This window comes from Aulostomus chinensis, chromosome 9, assembly GCF_037954235.1.
Source record: "Aulostomus chinensis isolate RoL2024-O1b breed Wild chromosome 9, RoL_Achi_v1.0, whole genome shotgun sequence".
NCBI lineage: Eukaryota > Metazoa > Chordata > Actinopteri > Syngnathiformes > Aulostomidae > Aulostomus > Aulostomus chinensis.
This window is the reverse complement of record NC_141328.1, coordinates 10,050,301-10,069,305: the sequence shown is the minus strand read 5'-3', so window position 1 is coordinate 10,069,305 and position 19,005 is coordinate 10,050,301. Positions and strand designations below refer to the sequence as shown.

The window sequence follows — 19,005 nt, the reverse complement described above, 5'->3', positions numbered from 1 at the left end:
AGAGGAAATTAGTTAGTTAGTTTAGATGTATCACCGACTACCCAGTTTGACTCCCCAGTTCGACCCCCAAACTCTCAGTGGTCCATTACATCTGAGTTAGTGTCTTCCCTGTCTCTTCTTGGTTCTTCCACAAGTTTTTGGCGGTGTGGGACTCCCCTGGCCTCTGTTCAGGAACAGGCTGTGTCCTCAGAATTGCAATGAGTATTATGTATTATGAGAATCCTGTTGCCTCCATCAACTGGCTGAGGAAACACACACACACACACACACACACACACACACACACACACACACACACACACACTGTTCACTACATGTGAGCTCATCAGCCAGTGCCCATTCCAAATGTTCAAATTCTCTGTTGTCAAACCAGGAATGTTTTTTTGATTCCAAACATTAGATCAGCAATACTGAGCTTCAAAACAGCCTCATTTCACAAAGATAAAGCTATGGGTGAAGCCCTTGACTTGTGTTTTTAACAAGCAATTTGTTAGAGCACTAATAATGAAAACAATTTTTTTTCTAACACCTTTTTATTGAGGGACTGACCAATTAGGTGTCACAAGCAATTAGTCATAACATTGTTCTAAGTTCAGACCTATACTGTATATATTATGTTTGTTGTATAGAAACAATTGGTGTAGCATAACATCAATAATAACTCAGATAAAATAAATGAAATGTAGTCATTACTTTTAACATTAAGAACCACTTTATTTTTGTAAGCAGTAAAGGAGTACTGGTTATTCATAGACAATTTTTCAGTTATTTATTACCGTGTTCTCATTTACTGCAATAACTGCTGCTCTGCATAGGCTGTACTCATTTCCAGTTCAGTAGGTCATGTCCCCTTAAAAAATGCATGAGTATGTTCGAGAGAGACAAGTATTTTTAACGTGTTGGTTTTTTTGAAAATGTGTCATTGTTTTGACCTACAAACCAAATCTGTCTCAAACCCATTATATGAAATGATGTGCAACGATCAAGGTCACCTAGAGTCAAGACTTTCCATTATTCAGTTGAATATCAAAGACATGTATTAATGTAAAGCTGTCAGTAAAAAAAAGAAAAAGATGCATCTCTTATCCTACAAATTGGACTACTGTGTCTGATATGTGTGATTTAGTTCTAATTTACGATTATTTCCTATGCTGTAATATTTTCAATGGGACATGGGACATCATACACTTTCAAGACTATTATCTATCATGTAATTGGCTATGATTAATTTCTGACCATGTTAATAACTCCCAAGGCAAGACACATCTGTTCTTTCTACTCTCTTAATTTTGACCAGCTAATGTGGCACTGATAAGGTAAAACTCCCCGAGGCCAACATCTCCATTTTCCGTCTCTTTCTGAGCATCCTTCCCTTGTCAGGGCATGACCCCCACCCCCACAGACACACACAAACCACTACCACCACCTACACCACCCCCGATTAGTCACTGAGGAGCCACTCTGCTATTTAGGCTATGTTATTAAGGCATACTGCCGGGGTGTGTAAAGAAATCCTGAGTCACCCTGAAAGCGTGAGCATTCCTGATTGACAGAAACTGCTGGGGGCTGCGTAGCTTATTCAGGAGACTTGCACCTCAAGCTGGAATGACACTGAGCAGACCAAAGAATGTATATCATGCATTCATCTCTGAAAGAAGCCTGGAAGTCAAGAGACCCAGTGTGGTTCCCCTTATTGTGTACTTACTGACAGATGAGTCATCATGGTAATGTTAACCTGTATTTATGTTGTCCGTTTACACTAGTACTGATACCCAAAGTCTCTGTGTGTGTGTGTGTGTGTGTGTGTGTGTGTGTGTGTGTGTGTGTGTGTGTGTGTGTGTGTGTGTTTGTGTGAGACTGATTGTTTAAACAAAGCTATCAGTTGCTGGTGAAAGGAAAATAAAGGGAATATACAGCTGCTCAAAAAATAAAAGAACATAACAACAACACAAAATTATAACAGTGTAGCTCTGTCAGTCACACTTCTGGGATACCAACCTGTCCAGTTTGGAAGCAATAATGTTTATGAATCAGTTTCATCTGTTATTGTGAAAATAAGACAGACAACACGTGGACAGGAGAGGCATTTAAAAAGACTACCCTGATAATAGAATGGTTTTGCAGGTGATGGCCACAGACAATTTCCCTCACCTCCTCCTCTCTGGCTGATTCTTGGCTAGCTTTGCATTTTTCCAGTGACCTTGCCACTAGTGGTTGCACGAGGTGGTACCTACAGCGCTCATAATTTGCTCGGGTGGTGCAGCTCCTCCAGGATGGCACATCCATACATGCTGTGGCCACAAGCTTTACTGTGTCTCTCAGCAGAGTGTAAAGAGTGTGTCGGTTTCACCAGGAGACATGCCAGTACACCAGGAGAGGAGGAGGGGGCTGTAGGAGGGCTACAACCCTGCAGCAAGATTGCTATCTGCTCCTTTGTGCAAAGAGAAACAGGAAGAGCACTGACAGAGCCCTACAAAATGACCTCCACCGGGCCACTTGTGTGCATGTTTCTGCCCAAAGTATCTGAAACAGACTCCATGAGGTTAGCATGAGGACCCATCATCCACAATTTGGGCTTATGCTCACAGCCTGGTACAGTGCATCCTGATTGGCATTTGCCAGAGAGCACCAGAACTAGCAGATTCACCATTGGTGCCCTGCCCTCTTCACAGATAAGATTAAATTCACACTGAGCACACGTGACAGAGGTGAGAAAGCCTGGCAATGTTCTGTTGCCTGTGACATCCTCCATTGTCTGTTTGGCAATGGGTCACCTAGCCCACCCGCTCCCTAGACCTGAATCAAATTGAGCACCTCTGGGACATCATGTGTTGTTGCATCCACCACCGTCACGCACGTCGTAACACAGACTGTCCAATAGCTGACTGATGTCATGATCCAGGTTGAGGAGGACATCCCTCAGGGGACAATCCGTCGTCTCATCAGGAATATGGCTTGACATTGTAGGGAGTGCTTACAGGCACGTGGAGGCCATACAGACTACTGAGCACTGAGTCCTCAATGGGTTAATAATTTTGTTTTCCGGTGATCATTCTTGTGTTATTTTGTTCTTCACAAATTATACTATGTAATCAGTTACGATTTTTCACTGGAATATTTCATTCAGCGATATCTGGGATGTGGGATTCAAGTGTTCCCTTTATTTTTTTTGAGCAGTGAAGTTTTAGGAGTTATGTAAAGTTTTATTTTGTGAGTGGGTGGGCTCTTGCAACGTTACGGTGAAGAACAAGCAATATTGCAGCCCAGAGACATGAAAGGGTTTATTTTGGAGGGGTCACTTTTGGGGCCTAAATTATTTATTCAGCAGTAGCGGAAGTTTTATTCCTCAGCTAGATCCTGCATTAGTAAGCCTGACCAGCCTCTATCACAACTTTGAATGAATGATTAATTTATTTTTCTAAATTTGCATTCTGTTTGTAAACTCATTCCTTCAAAGTATAATTCCTTTTCATGACTTCTTTATAAAATGACGCTGTGGATCAGACAAGATCTGCCAGTTCTGAACCTCATAAATCATTTGTGAGTCCTTCCAGAACAATGCAGCGTTTTTTGTGATTGTTGCAGGCAAAAATTCTTGATTATGTGGCACTTTTTCTTAAAAAATGCGATGGAATATATGGGAAATGTATGCAATTTTGTGCAATGAAATTGCTGGAATTTGCAAAAATTGCAGGAACTTGCAAAAGCTGCAGTTTGATGAGTAAGAAAAAAATGATTCCCCCAACACTCTGTTCTCACTAGGCTACCATCCCAATATCAAGAATCATTTCTAATAACTTCCTATGATAAGCAAGCATACACAGAAAGTGCGAGCAATAATTAAGATTTCATCTTTTTTCAGACCTAAATAAACACATGGCTCAAACTTAAAAAACCTTGATGAGTCAAACAAGTTCTAAGTTTATTTTTGTTGCCAAATGAGACAGATTTGTGGACTTTGTCATGTCTTCTTCACGGGGTTTGCTGCTTTCAGATGATGTCACTTCAAAACGTTCCCGTGGCTGCGTCCGAATTGCCAAGTGGCAACCAACGTCCTACTGCTACGACCTACCGCGACAGCCTACTCCTACAACCCAAACACAGCAGCACCATTCAGACACCCTAGAAGATTGGTGCTGAAGCACAACCTCTGCTGGCAGAGCACAGATACCGCAAATAGGTAGACAGCACCAATGAAAGCCCCCACCTGCTGGCCTGACTGTTGTACTGCACTCCACTCTGAATGCACCTTTCACTTGTTCTCTATTATTAAGCACATTGACGTACCTGTAAAGTTGTGTTCACACCGCGTTGCGTTTGGTGTGAACACGCCTTTAATCATCAACAATGATTATAAATGTTTGTGTTGCATAAGAATGGGAGACTGTTGGTGGCGCAAACTTGGCTTGCGCATCCACAAGTTTTTAGGGGATGAAGAAAAAGTCCGCGGTGCATTGTGGGCCATAGGTTGCTCCGTAGGATGCACCTGAACCGACCTACAATGTGGGCGTGTTTAGGCTGGAATTTAGGTTGTGAAGTAGGTCGCTACTTGCGCCAGTTGTGGTTTCGGACAGCCTACGACCTACTCTGCAACCTACGATCTGACCTACTTGGCAATTCGGACGCAGCCCAAGTCAACAGGAGGAAAATGGCTGCTCTTGTGTGAAGTAAATGCAGTCTTTTTCAACTTTCTGCGAAGATATGTGTGACTTTTTGGCAATGAAAATGTGAGGATTATGAAATCACACAAGCCCCGCATATTTCACACATTTTGCGTGGAAATCAGCGATTTATACAGCGAATGTGCGGCATCTTCGAAGAAAAATGCAGCCACCGCATAAATGCACAGACTTTGGCTGATTATGCGTTGAATTTTGCGATCGCATAATTGTGTTTTTCTGGAGTGACTGATTTTTTCCTTCTTGCACTTTGAGCAGAAAGCAGACATAAGATGGAAAAAGGTTGGGAGTGGTGCAAGTGAGCTAATCTTGATAGAGGCACAAGCACACATTGCTTAACTTAAATGTACAAAGATGTACAGAGTCAGTTTTGACACTTCTACTGGAATTATATGAAAGAATCATTTCACTGGCTTGCTCATTTTGATTCCAGTTTGGAATCAGTTATAGAACAGCTGCAGCGCACCATTTTCTATGCCTTGGTCTGAATATTGATGGTTATCATACTGTGTGAAATTATAATTGATAGCTGTAATTGTTAACATTCATGGTTGTCATACAACTGATAATAATGTGTGATACAGTTAAACTGGGATAGCTATCGTACTATGATACTCTAATGAGATGATTTAGAACAACTGACTTTCTTTTGCAGGTTTGGGATCAGGCTCAAACGTCAAACCCCTGTTACTGCAATGTGTGCAACCTACACATCATACACTTGCACTGCCCTCTGAGCAAGTTTGGATTGCTCTTACATAAGCAGCCTTTTCCCTAAATCCTACCCTCTCTTCTGGTCCCCTAACTCCTCCCGCTCTCATTAAAGCCTTTATTCATGCTCTCCCCCTCCCTTCTCTCCTCTTCTACAGTGTTTAGTTGCCCTTGTCCGGCCTTACCCCCCAAATGCTCCCTGCTTTGCGTTTTTCTCTCCTAATTGGTTTGTACACTTTTGGAAGTGATGGCTCACAAACACCAAGATTTTATTACAGTCTGAGCTCTTTTAATGGTGCTTTTAGGGACATTTGAATGTGAATTTGCATGTGTTTTGATGCAGGGAGGTTGACTAACTTGAGACAGTTAACCAATGAATTTATAACGTGAGCTCAGTTCCAAATTAAATATGTCCACAAGCTGTATGTTTTGGCAAGTTTCTCTCTGATGTGAAATTTGAATGACCTCTTTTCTGTGACCTCATTTAGCATTCTACAGAAAGTGATGATCAGGCTGTGAAATTGTGGTCGATTACCACCACAGCAGTGTTGAATCACTTCTTTCAAAAGTGGATAAGTAGGTGTGATGTAGTTATACTGTAAGGCCATTGTCGTGTGTGTACACACATGTAGTTTTGAATGGTAGCTTTGTAATAATCATATGACTGCATAATCTGTATAATCTGCTTTTTTTTGGTCGTTTTTTTTGGGGGGGGGGCCATCTCGCAACCCAGACATGTCTATTAATTTGCATTAGTGTGTTTTTCATGGAACAAAAACGTATAACACGTGTTTGCGACTGCTATCTTAAGTACAAATGTGAGAGGCTTGGTTCAGCTCTAGTTGCCGTACAGAGGCTGCAGAAGGTTCATTATAACATGGTGATCCCTCAGGAAACTGATTGGCTGTGACAATCAAACTGTGTGATAATTGAACGGAAGGAGTGGAAGATTTTTCTCCCTTTCTTTGGGCCTAAGCTAGCCACTGTTTTGGAGCTGAGCTGGCCTAGAAACCCCAACTGAAGAAAAGCCCCCCCTCCCTCTATGAAGCTTTCTCACAACCCCTCTCTCCTTTGCTCCCTCTCTCACTCCGTCTCCCTCTTAGTGACAGCTCCTGGTGGGTTCTTTTTTTTTGCTCTCCTCACATCTATCCACTTGGTCATTGCTTTTCTTGTCTCTCTCTAAGGATTTAATGCCAGACAAACTCTGAACACTCGAGCAAACTCTTCCATCTTCTAACCTTGGAAGTCTTCATCCGATTAACCATCTCTGCTTTTTCTCCGTAAACCTGCATCATCATGGATCCTTGGCTCCAGAATGGTCCTTGTTTCCCGTAAATATAAGCTCTGTGGCTATGGGCGTCATGCTTGATGAAGCACATATGTGTGTTTCAGAGGCTCAACCAGGTCGCAAATACTCCGGAGTGTGACTCTGAGTGACTTCAGGAACACTGCACTTTGAACCAGCAGCACCACTCTGACATCTGCAACCATCAATAGTCATAGTTCATTGCTAAAGGAACTGAGTGAGTATTCTATGGATTCTGGATACTCAATCAAGCTAACAGTAATTCAAAAAATTCTCCACAGCCTCATTGTCAAGTGGAGTCTTTGTACAGTGGACTTTGAGTCAAGTGGACTTTGAGTGTCATTATTCCTGAGTGATGAGAGGTCTGGCAGGGCGACTATCCTCCCCTCTCCCTGGACTGCAGTCCTGTCCTGAAGGACACACAAGCAGAGAGATAAACCAAACAGAATAACAGCCCAAACCGTGCACATGCGTCTCCCTGCCATGGAGGTCATCCTCAACCTGGTAACTGCTGACACGTCTCCACTTCCTTCCCCCACCAGTGTGAGTCTCCGACCAGTTTATAATGTGTTTTATGCATGGGCATCATTCATTACCTATGTTTGGAGGTTACTTTATTTTGGCCTGTCACGCTAAAAAATGTTTTGGAAGATAAGTTCTCCTAGATATGAGCCAGTGTGGCATATTGAGACCATTTTATGGCACTAATTAAATAATAATGTAATAGCATAATATTGTCTACACCCTTTCAAAGAGCAATGAACTTTTAAAAGCAACAAATATTCAGAGTTAGACACTAGAAATGAAATGTTAAAATATTAAAATATCCCAAATAAATATAACATAAATAGATTAATTACAAAAGTTTGTTGGTAAATGCCCTCGGTAATACAGTGAGGTCAACTAAATTACAGAGGTCAGGTATTTGTATTGTATGAATATAATAACAGTAATAATCGCAACATGCCTAGCTTTATTTTTTATCCATATATGTGCCAGTTGGTAGGATGTTAAATAGCTGGTCATCTTTTAAATGGCATGTATAAAGTGTTGAAACCATCGTGAATGCTGAGACTAACCTTGGTTTAACTATTTTTAAATAATTGTTTTTTAGTGTCACTCTCTATTTTTATATACTCAGGCACACTGTAAGCCAATGGCTGCATTTTGCGTTCTTTTTAGGAACTTGAAAGGTCTTTTCTCATGCCCTCTGAATCCAATGGTAAATACACATACAGGCATTGGTTGTATGTGTGTCTGTTTTGCGTGATTATTAGTGCAGATTTGTGTTGTGTGTGTGTGTGTGCGTTGAGTAAACTGCCCCTTGTTCAGCATCACATGGGGTTATGTAATTTTCCATTTCTGGTGAATGGGGCTCATTGTTGCCACATTGGATCCCTTAGAAGAAAAAAAAAGTAGAATTCCTATAAAGTCATCTCTTTTGAGACAATTTCACACATGTAGGAACTGAAATCATGTGGAAATAACAGGTGGGCAGAATTTTTAGTGTCACATGCACAATTTTTTAAAATAACTAAAATATTTTTTTCTTGTTGAATATTTTGGCACTTTTATCTATGAATAAGTTATAATGAAATATTCAGAAGACCTCCAGAATAACTATCAAACAGATCCAGAATACCTAACTTTATAATCCTCATAATGGAAGGATTTGTTGCATGGGTATTTTAATATACTATATTGGTGTTAACTATGTATATATGTTTGCAGTTTATATATAAAATAGTAATTGACTAAAAGTTAAGCTACAAACTCCTTTGAAGAATACAGACTTTGCTGCAGAGTTACATCAGGCCACTAATCACTCTTTGTCTGTTAAATCGAAGGCCTTGGGATGACTCGGTACTGTCATGAATGTCGTTAAGACAACCGTGTGTACTTTCTGATCCCTGGACTGCTGGGTTAAAGCTCAAACCCATCTAATCAGGAGTGTGAAGTTCAGTCAGTCAAAGATGATTTGCTTCAAAGACAGAGGATGAGTGACGAGGCTGGAGAGATTCAACTGTTATTAATGGAAATGAGTCGCCTATAAAACGCCTAATGACTGTTTCAAGCTGGATGGATCACAGTTTCAGAGGTGACACCTAAAAGCAAATGTTTCTATGTCCACTGTGGATTCAAGAGCTTGCTTTTCATGGATGAAAGACTTTGTAAATAATTATGGTTGGAGGGGCAGCGAGGCCAGCCTCTACAGGCGCTGAAAGAGTGACGTAGTGTGATACATCAGCTCTGCACCTATTCCATACTAATGAAATAAACCTGAAATTACAGTAGTACTGTAACATCACACTTGGATCTGGGCTTGTGAAATCACTGCTTCACCAGGAACACAGGAGCTGCCATCACTTGGACTCCCCATACAAGGAATGCGAGGCCTAACAACCCATAAGGTCCTGTAGATTTGCACTCGCACATAAAAACTGTCACCTTGAACACTGAGAACACAACAGTCTTCCCTGTGGGAAAAAAAGGAAGATGATAATATAGATTAGGTGTTACAGACCACAAGGTTTATATCCAAAACAATCAAAGCCTCAGCTTTGCTTGTGGTTTATGATTGCCATGTTTACTCTTAACATTGTCTTAAATATTTGCTTTTAGACACTATACAGCATTTTTAACAGTAAGAAGCAGTTGATGGAGTAAAGGGGGTTCAGATTCTACTCACTGAGAGTTGTGCAGGAGATATTCATCAACGAGTGACAAGGCGCTTAAAATTTTGACCGTTTATCCTTTTTGTCCATCGGAACATCTCATCTGATTAAACAACAAACAGGACTTGAAAGAGAAAAAAAATGCATGAGTTGCTTTCCTGGAGTAAAGAGATTCCCTGATCAGCCCAGTTGCTGCTTTATGACCTACATCGAATGAACAAGCAAGAGTTGGGATATGTGTGGCTAAGAGAGACTGATATGAGGTGATGCAGTATGTTTCTGTGGCGTGAATCTAATTATGTGCGATGCATAACTAACATTGTTAGCCTTGAAATACGTTCTAAATGCCTGTTTGTGTGAGATGGTCAGACGTAGGTTTAGATTTGACTTGGTGTTTCCCAGGCCTCGTGTGAATCCAAGGTAAATCAGGGTTGCCCTGTCACGGCTCTAACCAGCTTTACTGGGATCAGAGGCTGTTGCACAAGCAGACCTAGCAGCAGGTGGACCTAGTTTGGGACATGGGTGGATTGAGAAAATTATGTATTCAAAAGGAGCCGTTGGGGCCTGGGGTCCAGGCTGACCCTTTGTCTTTCTGTCAAACTGATAAAGTCTAATCAGAAAGAGATCAGGCACTCCCCCACCCCCAATTACACAGCTTGCCTCATTAGACTACACAGGCTTCAGTTGTGCAGAGGCTTTCGCTCCAACATGTTTGGCTCTGTTAGCCCTGGGAAATTAGCCTAATCCTTCAACTCACCATCTTTAATTACATGCATGATTAGTCTCAACAAAAACTCTACCATTTGAGGATGACACTGATCATAGAGCCAACTCTAACTTGTTCACTGTTAGAATACTGGCAATGAAACGTTACTTTGCTATGTGTGTGATGAACCCTAACAGTGTTATAAGCTAGTGCTGCTCATAACTGTGACCAAATATGTAGAGCTGGAAACTACCTGAATGTCCAGTAGTTCTTTCACTTTTCATAAGTGATGAGCTCTGCTGACATTGATTGATTTAGTACCAGCTTGTGCAAGTCACCAGGCTTTCTTATCACAATGTCTCAAACATCTATCTGCTCAGCTTTGCAGGATATGCAGTTCAAAGGGTTTAGCTAACTTGTCCTTTGACCTCTTTATCTACAATAAACTTCTTGTCAAAGGGCATATGTTTGATTATGCAAATGAAGTAATCTCTGAGTAAAGCTTGGAACTCTGTTAGGGCACGTTTGGGTGTAATGAGCCCTTCATTCATGCTTGCCCTCATGAAGCTATTAATACTGTTTTGTTTATAGCTTGAAACAGACCAGATGCCGCTCAGAAACGTCACTTCTCAGTCCTCCGGTGTGCCAGCCCAGCAGGCTATTCTAGATCTCTGATTCATTTGTCTGCCTTGGCTGCCCGTCAAGAGGATTTAATCAGTGTATGGTTAGACTTACTGTACACTTCATTTGGTTGGTAAATTGACTCATGAATGTGGGCCATCTACTGCTAAATGATAAAGTGTAATCAGCATTGCAACACACAATTTTAAAGTCAAATTAGCTGCAGAATTTACATGAATTATGAAATCTAGTGTTTCCTTGGATGTAGAGGAATGTGCCTGCAAGCTGTGTGTTTGTGTGTGTGTGTTTGTGTGTGTGTGTGTGTGTGTGTGTGTGTGTGTGTGTGTGTGTGTGTGTGTGTGAAAGAGATGTTGGACTGGTTTTTCTTGCCTTCTGGTACCTACTGGCTGGCACAGATGGACTGAGACAGTTCATATAGTCTCAAATTGCAACTCAGACTCCCAGTCTATCCTGAAGTCTTGTTTCACTGGATCGTCACTTGCCTGAAATTACTTAACAATTTATTTTGTATATTTTCATTTTTTGTGCTGCTTTGAGACACTGATCAGCAAGTATCTGGCATATTGAAGGGTCAAATCCTCCATGTATGTTTTAAAGTGACATGACATAGATGTTTCATGTTTCTTGGCATTAATTCCTTAGTTTTATACAATTAATTTATTATTGTATAGACTAAATGATTCATAAATCAATCTTTGATGACCAATAATAATAAGTTGCAGCCCTAATATTTGTTGAGCTAGAGATATTTTTTGTGTCTGCCTTGGTCCCTCAGTGTGTGCTGTGACTATTTAGAGACACTGAGACTCAGAGACACACTTAGTGCTAGTGTCATCAGGTTTGTTGAACAAGTAATGGCACTTTTATTCTTTTTTGTGAATTTCAGTTTCAGTGAAGTCGGGAATTGGGGATATCTGTTCACAGTGAGGATGATTGACGGCTGCCTGCTGTGCAGCTCAGAGGATGATGTCATCCTCTGTCTTTCAGCGGGGGGCGGGGCTCACCGCTCTGCCTGGTTGAGTTTCAGGTGCGCTTCCACTTTCTTCACAACAAGTCCGGCGAGTCGCGGTGGCAGGAATGACCAGTGAAAAGGAATCTCTACGGGGATTCTACCGACCAGAATTAAGCTCTTGTACTTCACTGCTGTGTTAGAATACATGATTATACTCTGCTCATCTCAGTCTGGGGAAAATGCACTGGGAACAATTTCTCCGTCTGGCCAACGGAAAGGTAAGCGCCGCTTTTTGCCCACGTAATTTTTTGGGGTAAAAATATTTAGAGAACTGGTCCAGTCCGTATACTTGTACTTAAAATCGCAACTCAGAGTGGAAATTTGAACAGGATTGTTGGTTTTCTACCGGATGCAGTTGTGGTTTGTGGTGTTGACTGTGGTGCTTGTCATCAGTTAGTCATCCCATCGCGCATGCAGGTGAGCCTCCGGTGCGTGCTTCCTTTACCTGTTAAGGCATTACGCCAGGAATATGTAGAGTGATCATTTGTAACTGGTGGATTAGCATATGTCTCTGCTTCTGATTGGTGCCCCCCGTCTATTTTGTGTGATGAGAAGAATATTTTTGATCTTAATGCCCCTTTAAGCACGATTAGCTCCAGTCCTAAAGCATATTGTAATGTGTGTGTTTTCTACCCTGAGGTGTTTGAGGAAATGAATCACATCATCAGCCTGTGATAGAAAAACGCTTGCTTCATCATCCTCTAAGGGCGGATTAATCTATCCCAATAATGAAAGACATGTTTTAGATGGTATCTTTGATTTTTACACAAAGTGTTTGGGCCCCATTAACCTCAACTGTTCAATAGGGTTTTTTTTTTTCTTTGATAAAGAAAAGAGATAAACATTCTTTGAAACGGAATCTTATATCCTATTAGTTTGGCATATGTCTTGTGGCATGGTGCGAAAATAGAAATGTCTGTAAGAAGAGAGTTGTGATAGCTTGATTCCCTATATATGTGTGCGTGATTTAAATGATAAAAGTTGCTGCAAAAATAATATCCTGCATCTTCCTCTTTAGAGAAGCTGACCGTAAGCAACCTTCTCAATTGACTCAGTTTGCCCTCCTTCTCGTGAACCAGCTGCAGAAATGCAGAAGCCCCTGTTTTCACTGAGTCAGCACATGACTAAGAAACGTTAATATGCAACTCGATTTTCTTCCCTATTCTGCGCCCTTATTCTTTTTCTCTGGAATCCATCATTTTCTCAGCTTAACCTTGTACTTATCTCTCTTCTCATTCTTGTGTCTTTGCTTTAGATTGACCGCCTGGAGGTGAGCGGGTTGGGCCAAACATCCCTTGCTGTGTCATGTGGGGGAGACAGTTCATTTCCAGTGGGTGAGGACAGTACCCCGGACCCTCAGCGCACAAAGCAGGCCATTGCCCAGCTGCAGCAGAAGATCCTCAAGCTCACAGAACAAATAAAGATTGAGCAGACAGCCAGGGATGATAACGTCGCAGAGTACCTCAAACTGGCCAACAATGCTGACAAACAGCAAAGCACACGCATCAAGCAGGTAAAATCAACACTAAAACAAAGGCCCAGTGCAATAGTGTATTGGTTCCGTTGTGTCTCAAATGTTATGAATGGGGCCAACATGATATCATCATTCTAGCTCTCTAAATATGTGTGCACCCGAAAATCTCAGACTGCTTAAACACTTCATATTCTGGTGAGCTGATTGGCTCTTAACTCAAACAAGCTGTTAAGATGAAGTAACGGCGCATTAATATTAAACCTGTTTGTTTAGTTTGTCTTTCCCTAGATGAAGGAGGATACCTCAATGAATATATTGATGTGCTGTCTGTTTATTCCCAACCTTAATAAAAACCTGTTTGTTTTGTGGCTGTCAGGTTTTTGAGAAAAAGAACCAGAAGTCGGCACAGACCATTCAGCAACTGCAAAGGAAACTGGAGCACTACCATCGAAAGCTACGGGAAGTGGAGCACAACGGTATCCCCCGTCAGCCCAAGGATGTTCTGCGGGACATGCAGCAGGGCCTGAAAGATGTTGGAGCCAAAGTCACAGGCTTTAGTGAGGGTGTGGTTGACAGCGTCAAGGGAGGATTGTCCAGCTTCTCCCAGGCCACCCACTCTGCCGCTGGCGCTGTTGTCTCCAAACCACGGGAAATTGCCTCGCTGATTCGCAACAAATTTGGTAGCGCTGACAACATCCCCTCTCTCAAAGACTCACTTGATGACCCCTCTGTGGAGGATGGTGTGACAGGGGTCATCGGCGGGCGTTCACTGGGCAGTTCTGGGCATCACCTACAGTCCAGTCCTAAGTATGGCAGTGAGGATGACTGCTCAAGTGCCACATCCGGCTCAGCCGGGGCCAACAGCACTACAGGGGCCCCTGGGGGCCCCCCCAGTTCCAAGGGTAACACATTGGAGAGGGGCCAGAGCTCCAGCCTGGACATGCTGCTGCAGGAGATGCAGGAGCTAAGGGAGGGCCAGGCAAGGCTGGAAGAGAGCTTAGATGGCTTGAAGAGCCACTATCAGAGAGACTACACAGTTATTATGCAGGCACTGCAGGAGGAACGCTTCAGGTACTGATGAAAAGAAGAGATGTATTACTTATGTTTATGTGTATGTGTGTGCGTGTGTGTCATACATCATTTCAGCAGAAGAAATCCCCTAAAACTTCAACAGTGTATAATCAGGATGAAAGATTTAAGGTACTTCTGTACACATGACTGATAATTCCTATTGCCTCACTATCTGATCATCACAGGCATTACTCTCCCTGTTTGTGCTCTGTTTTATCAAAGCTGGCATTACTAGATAAAAAACGAACTTTGACCTTGAGATGCTGCTATTTACTTTGTTATAAAACATTTCACGCATGTGTCATGCAGAATTCGAATGGCCCTAATTCAGTGCTCTCTTTGAAATCCATATAAACTCTGACACACAACACTGTCTAAAGCCCTGAAGAGCTTTTAAGAATTTTGACTGTAGTCATGGTATTTGTTGCTTTGAGCATTTAAAATGAGTATTACACAAAATTGTCAGCCACACCTGCCAACTCCATCTATTCGTTCTTTTTCTATACTGCTTATCCATTAATGGTCGTGGTGGGTGGGGCTGGAGCCTATCTCAGCTAACATTGGGCAAGAGGTGGGGTTCGCCAGTCCATCAGGGGCAATTAAGGGCTCAGTATCTTGCAATAGTATATTTCCACATGGTCACCGGGGGAAGTGAGGATCGAACCAGCGACCCTTCAGTTGCTAGACGACCACTCTGCCTCCGAGCCATGCCGCCCCTGCACTTGCCTACTCACGAGTTTCTATATTCAAAGCTCTTCAGTGTGTCATTTCATCCCTCACTCTGGATCCGTATATCTGGTCTTAGACAACTCTGTACAGCTTCTGTTTTTGTTTGGTCTGTCTATGGGCAGCTGGCCCTTCAAAGGCACACTTACATTCCTCCAGAAAGTTCTGAGAATAGGGCACAAGGATTAAGAGTGGCATTTAAGAGGCAGCATATTTAGGGGAACATGAGCATTTTTCTCCCTTAAATGTTCATCGGAGTCCGGTGTTTGTCCTCTTAGACAAAAATAATGTTCCAAAAATGACCCTGCAGTTGCTCTTATCAGCCTGTCCACTGGGAATAATCATTCAGAAACCCATCATGTTGCTAAATAGCTCCTCAGTGACTGAATTCAAGCTAAATCTAAAAAAATGACAAAAAATGGACTGGATTAAATTATTATGGATCAGTTGATAGAACACGGTATTAGTGTATCTAGAGGAAAGCAGAGAATTTTGAGAATTTATGATTGAATACATTTTTGATCCAAAATTTGTAGTTCCTCATAGATGCTGAGCTTTTGAAACAAAATGTGCAACTTGCAAAACATGATTTTCCTTTTGTATTGTGCGCCAGTTTCTTCACATTAATGAGCAATGAAAATATATTGTACCAGCCCTTGATGGATGTATTGAATCATTTTCAAACCATGGACTTATTTATTATATAAAATATCAGAGGTTTAACCAGGTATTTTGAACGTGATCCCTTCAAAATGGTAACTTTTATGAACTTGTATAATAATTGAAGCTTTATAAATTGGATTCATACTACTTGCACCTCTGTAACATAATATACTGGTCCACCTGAAATATTATATATGGTTTTTAAAAAAAAAAAAGGAAACTACCTCAGATCGAATATGGACACATCGTTTCCATCCAATTATTTCTGTCTGGCAAAATAAACGTCAGTGTAGAGCCTTCTTCCTGCTGTTGGGCACACACCATTGGTCAATGTCCTACTGCTGAGTCTCTGTGATTGGCCCACTGGATCAGCAGATGACTAAGCGTGTCCTAATCTTGTCAGGACAAGTCATCAGCTCAGTCGGGTGCCATGTGGTCAGATGCCTCCAGGGTCTGTTTCTGTTAATTCCTGCATGTTCTTTGTCTAAGCTAATTACACCCCAGACTCTCACGTGTGTGTGTTTTCTGCATTTGTGTTCTCAGGTGTGAACGTTTGGAGGAGCAACTGAATGACCTGACTGAACTTCACCAGAATGAGATACTGAACCTCAAACAGGAGCTGGCCAGTATGGAGGAGAAAATCGCCTACCAGTCATATGAGAGAGCCAGAGACATCCAGGTAGGTGTAACTGGCTTATGTCCACAAGTCAAGTCAAGTCAATTTTATTTATTTAGCGCCAAATCACAACAAAAGTTCTCTCATGACACTTTACAAGTAGAGCAGGTCTAGTACCACACTTCTTCAATGAATTTACACCCAACAATTCTCCATGAGCAAGCACATCAGGCAACAGTGGCGATGAAAACCTTCATCTGAATGTCAAACAGATCCAGGCTCAATGGGGACGGCCTCCTGCTTTGACTGGTCGGGGGGATGGAGAGCAGGAGAGCAGGGCAGAGACAAAGACAGATAATGGAGAAATACAGATATATAGAAGAAAAGATAGAGACAGAGATAAAGAGAGAGAGAGAAAGGGAAGAGACTGATGGACAGATGGGGACGTGAGCAGGTGGAGCTACGGGTGGCAGCTTGAGCCTCTTCAGGTCTGTGGCCTCCTCCAACAGCACCTGGGATCTGGGATGAGGGGAGCCTGAAGGCTCCGGAGAAGAAGACCAGTTTGTAACACATATGAGTATGATTTATGTATTACACATACGGGAGGACAGAGAGGGAAGAGAGGAGGAGAGAGAAGCCCAGTGCACCATGGAAGATCCCCCCGGCAGTCTGAGCCTATAGCAGCATAACTAAGGGCCAGCCTAAGCAGCCCTAACTATAAGCCTGATCAAAAAGGAAGGTCTTTAGTCTGCTCTTAAAGGTAGAGAGGGTGTCTGCATCCCGAACTGAAACTGGGAGACGGTTCCACAGGAGGGGAGCTTGATAGCTGAAGGCTCTGGCTCCCATTCTACTTTAGAAACTCTAGGAACCACCAGTAACCCTGCATCCTGGGAGCGAAGGGTTCTAGCAGGATAATAGGGGACTATGAGCTCTGTCAGATATGAAGGAGCCTGATTGTTGAGGACTTTGTATGTTAGAAGGAGAATTTTGAATTCTGTTCTGAATTTAACAGGGAGCCAACGCAGAGAAGCCAGTACAGGAGAGACATGGTCTCTTCTACCAGTTCTAGTCAACAAGCATATCAATCAAGTCAGGAGACATTAATCCAAACAAAAATCATCAAAATCCTTGAATATTTATATTCTTTCTTTTAACTCAAATATGCTCTTCAAGAGTGATCCCAAAATGGTGATGTAGAAGTGGGGTCATGGAAAGGGATAAGAAATTGGAAAACGCACAGCATGTTCTGCTTTTTATAACCTCTTATTGAGGGCCTGTGGGAAAAATGAATGAAATATGAAATTATACATCAATACTATCTGAGTTAACGTGTTATGTATGTTTGACATATATAAAAAAAAATTGCAACTTAATAGAAAATTTTCCATATTCATTTACTGAAATATTTAACAGTTGCATATATGTATGTAGCCATTTTTTCATTTCAACTCCATTCATGACAGTGTTGCTGTTACTGATGCATGCTCTTTCACATTTCTTGAAATCACAACCTTTAGGTAGATTTTAATCAAGTTTTTATGTGAGTTTGTAATATATATATATATATATATATATATATATATATATATATATATATATATATATATATATATATATATATATATATACACACACACACACACACACACACTACCAGTCAAAAGTTGGGCACACCTTCTCATTCAATGTTTTTTCTGTATTTTTACTACTGTCTACATCATACATACATACTGAAGACATCGAATATATGGAGCAAGATATATGGAATTATGTAGAAGAGTTTAAACAACTAAATATGTTTTATATTTTTGATTCCTTAAAATAGCCATCCTTTGCTTTGTTGACAGCGCTGCAAACCCTTGGCCTTCTCTCAGTGAGCTTCATGATGCTGTCACCTGAAGTGGGTTTCACTTCACAGGTTTGCCTTGTCAGGGTTCATTTGTGGAATTTCTTGCCTTTATGGGTTTGGGACCATCAGTTATATCGAACAGAAGTGAGGTCAGTACACAGCTGACAGTCCTATTTGACAGCTATTAGAATTCATATTATGGCAAGAACCAATCCGCTAAGTAAAGAGAAACATCAGCATCTCTGGGAACTCCTTCAAGACTGTTGGAAAACCATTTCAGGTGACGACCTCATGAAGTCCATCGGGAGAATGCCAAGAGTGCGCAAAGCAGTAATTGAAGCAAAGGGTGGCTACTTTGAAGAATCTAAACTTTAAAACATGTTTTAATTTCACACTTTTTTGTGTACTACATAATTGCATATGTGTTCATTCATAGTTTTGATGCCTTCAGTCAGAATCCACTATGTAAATAGTCATTAAAATTAAGAAAATCCATTAAATGATAAGATGACTGTGTGTGTGTGTGCATTATATATATATATATATATATATATATATATATATATATATATATATATATATATATATATATATATATATATATATATATATATAATAGATAGATAGATAGATATAAATAAGTATTTAATTTCTCTCATTGTCATTCTCAATGTCCATGTTTATTTACTTCCGTATGTTGTAGTAACCTCATGGGCAGCACAAGTGTGAATTTGAACTGACAGTTGGCCATACATCCCCTGACAGTTCAAAGTATTATCTCATAGTGCATGTTGGTACTGTAAACTGGAAGATGAGATCAAGAATCCAGTCAGTCTGTTGGCCCGTCTGTTTTTAACAAACAGACGCTAAATGTC

At 41.3% G+C, this 19,005-nt stretch overlaps 1 protein-coding gene across 12 annotated transcripts in view; it reads left to right on the top strand.

Annotated features, from left to right (window-relative positions):
- tmcc1a (transmembrane and coiled-coil domain family 1a) overlaps window positions 1-19,005 on the top strand; it is a 47,913-nt gene that overhangs the window by 26,537 nt on the left and 2,371 nt on the right. For all 12 annotated transcript variants that reach the window (XM_086213679.1, XM_086213673.1, XM_086213671.1 and 9 more), the window contains 3 exons: window positions 12,987-13,244; window positions 13,582-14,276; window positions 16,209-16,344. In XM_086213679.1, the coding sequence (XP_086069805.1) occupies window positions 12,987-13,244; window positions 13,582-14,276; window positions 16,209-16,344 (1,089 nt within the window). The remainder of the gene's footprint in view (window positions 1-12,986; window positions 13,245-13,581; window positions 14,277-16,208; window positions 16,345-19,005) is intronic.